This window comes from Elephantulus edwardii, unplaced genomic scaffold (assembly GCF_000299155.1).
Source record: "Elephantulus edwardii isolate Elephantulus edwardi_28Jun2011 unplaced genomic scaffold, EleEdw1.0 scaffold00101, whole genome shotgun sequence".
Taxonomy (NCBI): domain Eukaryota; kingdom Metazoa; phylum Chordata; class Mammalia; order Macroscelidea; family Macroscelididae; genus Elephantulus; species Elephantulus edwardii.
The window spans coordinates 11,459,445-11,465,244 of record NW_006399851.1 but is presented as its reverse complement, the minus strand read 5'-3'; the positions used below and the strand labels follow the sequence as shown (position 1 = coordinate 11,465,244).

At 40.2% G+C, this 5,800-nt stretch overlaps 1 protein-coding gene across 1 annotated transcript; it reads right to left on the bottom strand.

Moving 5' to 3' along the window:
- Positions 1-4,272: 4,272 nt before the first annotated feature.
- On the bottom strand, positions 4,273-5,595 carry LOC102852248 (nuclear receptor corepressor 1-like; the record flags this gene model as incomplete). The annotated part of the gene is made up of 1 exon (XM_006891617.1): positions 4,273-5,595. A coding segment is annotated over one exon (1,323 nt), but the record flags the coding sequence as incomplete, so codon positions are not given.
- Positions 5,596-5,800: the final 205 nt, after the last annotated feature.

The window sequence follows — 5,800 nt, the reverse complement described above, 5'->3', positions numbered from 1 at the left end:
TCGAATCCACCACCAGCTGTTCTGCAAGAAAAATGGGCATTCTACTCCCATACAACGTGCTGCCTCTGAAAACCTGTTGGAAAGTCAGCTATGAGTTGGTTCCTACTTGATGTACATAACAACAACAACAATTTAAGTAAAAGGTGCTGGGAAAATTCCCATATGAAAAAAACACAAAAAACAGGATCTTTGCATTATACCACACATCAAAATGAATGGATTAATGACCTACATGTGTGATCATAACATTATTCAAAGAATAATAGGAGCAATTGTGTCAGGCTTAGCTTGCAGCAACAGAGTATTTAATATAATAACAAAAGCATAAAGAGCAAAAGACAAAATAAGTAAATGGCACCCCATAAAAATGAAAAACATGAGTTCCCCTAAGGCTTCATTAACACAGGACTGACTGAGGGAAAGGGGGGATGAAAGAGGCTATGCAGAGACTGGGATCAAGATGAATGTCAGAGGTCTTGGATCTCAGCTAAAAGATTAAGATCTCTCTGAACTTTCAGCGGGCAACAATTTTTAAAGTCATGATCTTATTTGGAAAGGTTTTTCATGTGTGAAAATGAATTTTTGCCCAGTCATCCACTTGAATTAACAGAAACAAATTTAAAATTCATCCAAGAGAAAAAGAATTCTGTCCTGAGAAATATCCAGGATTTGTTCGCCCCTCTAAAATAGTATGTAGAATTCAAGGCAGTGCAGCAGATTCAGCCCTTGATGTTGGAATACAGGTTTGATTTCTTGTGGTACCGTGTGCTGGCAATGAAGAGAGAGGGCTGCACTTTGTGCAAAGTTTTGAACATCTTGCTATAATTAATTGTACACAACATTAAAAGTACTGACACATAAGAATTTTGGCCTATTTAATATCAGTGGTTATCTGAAGTTATCTGGGTCTTTCATGTATGGAAATACATACATGGTAATTAAAAGTATTAAAGGGAGATGATTTAAGAACTGAAGAGAATGGAAATCCCAAGACACTTAATTGTGCTCTTGAGGAACCTGGATGTGAATGAACCAAAAAGAAAGAATTCAAATAGAAAAAGGGAATAAAAAGTACATTATCTTAAATCAGGGAAGGTGTGCAAAAGGGTCCATAAGCATCTCATATGTATGCTGAACAAATATTTAAAGAAGCTGAACTATATGAAGAATTTTACATAAAAATTGGAGGAAGAGTCATAGTCAACCTATGACATGCAGATGACACCATCTTTCTTGTAGAAAAATGAAGAGAACTTGAAGCACTTACTGAAGATCAGATGACATCAAGAAACAAAACAATCTTTACAATTTAACCAATAGGCAACATCATAATAGATATATAAAAGACTAAAATTGTCAATGATTTAATTCTACTTAGATCCACAGTCAACATTTATGGAAGCAGAAGTGAAGAAATTAAAAAAAAATGCATTCTTTGACTCTAAGAGCATCCACATGGTACTTCTTCCAAGTCAGATACATTTGTTCTTTTGGCAGCCCATGGTCTATTAACAATTCTTTCCCACAATTCAAAAGCATCTATTATTCTTTTGGTTGTCCTTATTCCTTGCCCAACTTTCACATTCAGAGTGGTTACTGGCAATTAGGAGGGTCAAAGAGTAGTTACAAGGAACTAGATCAGTTGGCTTTGGATAGAGCAGATTACTTCTTTAATTGAATATAATTGCAGAGAGCTGAACAATGACTAGAACTGACAGAAGAAGAATTGATGCTGTTGAGTTGTGGTGCTAGATAAGAGTATTGAACTCTTTTGCCAGGAGAGTTTCACAGACGGCGAAGGGAGCAGATTTATCCTCGAGAGGGTGAAACCAGGCTGCTTTTTGGAGGCAAGGATTTTGAAACTCTGTCTCGCATACCTTGGGCATGTGGCCAGGAAGGATCAGTCTCTGGAGAGGGACGTCATACTTGGAAGAGGAGAGGAGAGGGAGACTGCAGACAAGGTGAATTCATACAATAACTGGGGTAATAGGAGTAGGTGTGTTGGAGACAGTGAGACTAGGTTAGAATAGGGCAAAGTTCAGGGCTATTGCACCTAGGGTCTCTGTGAATCACATAAGGTGACTTGATGGCACACACCAACAACAAATGCAATAAAAGGTAATTAATTACCTTACATGACAGATAATGCGATCACTTTACAAAATGTAATCTCATATGGTGAAATATTCAGTTGAAATCATATCAGTGTAGGGTAGATTCTAAACCTGATCAGTTCTGAGTTATAAAAAGAGAATAATCATAGAGACCTACACACAGAGAAGACAGATGCCAAGCAATACCAAAGATCTCCTACAGCAATAGGAGGAGATACCATAGCCTAGACTTGGACTTTTAGTTTTTAGAAAGTAAGAAAATGAATTTATGTTCTTTTAAGTCAGCTACTTGTAGTATTTGTGTTAAGGCAATGCTTTGTAACTAAAACATTAGAAAAGTTAAGTAGATAGTCATGCATGTCTATCTGAAACCCATGTCTTTTTCTCCTAAATTTTTATTATTAATCTGCATTAAATGTTACAGATAAAGTTACTTTTTCATGCCATAAATTTGTCACATGAATTACAATACTCTCAGTATAACATATTGCACATACTATTCAATCTGTGTGATGATCAAATCATTCGTGAAGCTAGACTGTATGAAAGGAATGTGGCATCAGGATTGGAGGAAGACTCAACAACTACCTGTACTATGCAGATATTACAATCTTGCTTTCAGAAAGTGAGGAGGACTTGAAACATTTGTTGCTGAAGATCAAAGCCTTTGGTACAGGATTATATCTCAACATAAAGAAAAAAAAAACCACCACAAACAACCCAAAGGTCTTCACCAAACAAAAGTCAACACAATACTAGATAAAGTATTTAAACTGTCAATAATTTAATCTTCCTTGGATTAGCAATCAACACATTTGGTACCAGTAGTCAGGAAATCAGGAGACATATGCATTGAGCAAGTCCATTGTCAGGGACCTCTCCAAATTACTGAAGAGCAATGATGTCATTTTTAAGACTAAGATGTACCTGATTCAGGCCATAATCTTCTTAATCATCTACTAAGCATCAGAGAGCTGGAAAATGAATAAAGATGACAGAGGAAAAAATGGTGCCTTTGAGTTGTGGTTCTGGAGAAGAGTACTGAATATGCCATAGACTGCCAAAAGGAAAAAAAAAAGTCTTGGATAATGTGCAGCTAGAGTGCTCCTTGGAAACAAAGATGGCGAAGCTTCATCTCTTGTACTTTGCACATGTTGCTTGGTGAGGCCATTCATTGGAAAGGGGCATCATGAAGGGTCAACAAAGGAGAGAAAGATCCCCCAGAGATTGATATGGTGACATCAGTAATGAACTCTACTGCGTCAGAGATGATGAGCATAGAGCAGAATTCTATTAGGATAGGACAGAGTTCTGGTCTATTGATCATAGGATCACAGTAAGTAACACTTTACTAATAGTAGAGCACCTAACAACAAGAAAAATGTAACAGCATTCTTCCTCCCTGAGCTTTTCGTTTCCAATTGTCCTTCTTTTGTTCTTATCTTTGTTTTGGGGCCAATTGCCCTTTTGGTCGTTATGGTTGATGTTCTTTCCTTATATTACATTTACTCTATAACCCTGTCTATTGTCTGGCTGAAAGTTGATCCCCAGGCAGTGTCTAAAGGAAATAATCTCTATCAGACCAGCAAACCTGGTCTTGTATATTATTCCAAATTTTATTCTACCTTTGAATTTTTTCCCCCTCCTTCTCTGCCCAGGACTTTCTACTGGAATCCTGATCAGAGTAGTCAGAAGTGAAAGCTTGGTACCATGTAGTTCTTCTGAGCTCAGGTAGTGCAGTCTGTGATTTGTGTGGTTCAATAGTTGCTTGAATTCTTTTCTTTCTTTTTTTTTTTGAGAAAAAAAATTTTTTTTTTTTTACAGAAAAATGATTTAAAGACATTATGGTTTTCTTTACAAACAGATGTAAGAACAAGAATTGTCCACTTTTTAAAAACTACATATTTATCTTCAGCATTTCAACCCTCAACTATTATAACCCACTGAATTGCCTGCATCAAAGGCAGCTCCCCTGACCCCATTAGGTCTCCAAATAAAATCCACCATTTCTTCATCATCTGTGGCCCGGGCTTTCCTGGAAAGTCTCTGGGTACAAGTCCTCACAGGTTTTTGGCCTGCAATTAAAACCACCAAAAACTTGAGACCCTTCCCTTGCATCCTGTCTTCTGTGCCCTCCCCTCTTCGTCCTCTGTTCAGTTCAGTCATCACTGTCCGACAGTGTCTCATATTGTGCTGAGAGAAGTGGGGCAGGCTCTCTTTCCCAGATCCTGCTTTGTTGGTGAGGAGCTGCTTGGTTTACAGAAGAGGGAGCACATGCAGTGGATGTTGGTGGTGTACTGCTGAGCATCCGCATAGTCAAAGGGTTGTAAGGAAACTGCGTTGAGCCTGTTGAAGAGGGCCTATCCTCCCAGGCCCACCCTGGTGTCTGCCGATGGTAATCCCCTTCTGAATGTACAGAGGAGACAGAAGAAGGTCGCTCTGTTCCTAAGTATCCCTGCCCAGGGATAGGAGATTTAGATTTCCTGCTGCTTGACTTGCTGATTGGCTTTGGTTTACAAACTCCTCCTCTTGCATTAGGTGATGGGTCCCTTTCTTCTCTTCGTGCCTCTCCAGTGGACACAACAGAGGTATTGGTGCTCCCAGGCCCTCCGGCCACAGGCTGGGGCATGATAACTCCATGATCATCCACTTTGTTATCAAAGCTTCCCATGAGAGCTTTCCTAATAATGTCTTCTAGCCCCAGATTGCCGGCAGGATCCGCAAAAGAATGGACTCTAGAGCTTACTGAGCCTGAGGTAGTGACTGCTGGCAGATTAAAGATCTCAGTTCCTGGCTGAGCAGCTGCCATATCAGAGTCACCTCCACCAGAAGAGTTTAACTTACGAAAAATCTCCTGCTTCTTTGATTTAACCATGGGTGAAGTGTTTTCAAGCTTGGTGAAGAATGAAGGCAAGTAGCTTATACTTGCTGGTGAACGGGAATCATTCCTTGGCTCCACAGGCTCGGCTCCTCTCTGAGACAGCAGCAGCAGACTGTCCTGTTTTTCATGTACAACTGGAACTTGGGGTGGGGAAATGGGTTCGTAGGTCTCTGAAGAAACAAGACTCCTCTCTGGGGATTTTCCAGGCCTTCCCCTGCATTTGTCCACAACACTTTCTGGAGAGACCCTTGAACTTGGTCTTTGGTGATGGAAAGGCTGGGACTGGGAATCTGGGCTATAGTGACTTGCTTTTGTCCTCACAGGTGTGGACACCAAAGCAGACGGGGAATTTTGGAATGTCGAAGTAGGAGGCTGCTGCAGAGGCTGTGAGGAGACCTGATTTCTAGTCAAATCCTGTGTAATAATTTGACAGATGTGATCAGCAAGTGTTATCAGCCGGTGGGTCCTGGGCATTTGCCCAAGCCCCTCTACCTGGGAAGAAACAGTCAGCTGCTGCTGGGGAGATGGAGATTCCTGCTGTCTATAGTGATGGGAGGGCCCTTCATACTGTCCGGTGGGATCATTTTCGGCCTGATTTGTTTTGAGAAAAATTTATATTTAGAATTAGCCCGCTGGACTCAGTTTAGATGATCCCAATTTTGTTGGCAATATCCAAAGCATCATAATCAGGAGCAAGTCTAACATACACCTTCTTCTCTCCATCAGGCCTAATCAAAGTGTTGACCTTAGCCACATCAATGTCATACAGCTACTTTACAGCTTGTTTAATTAGGTGCTTGTTGGC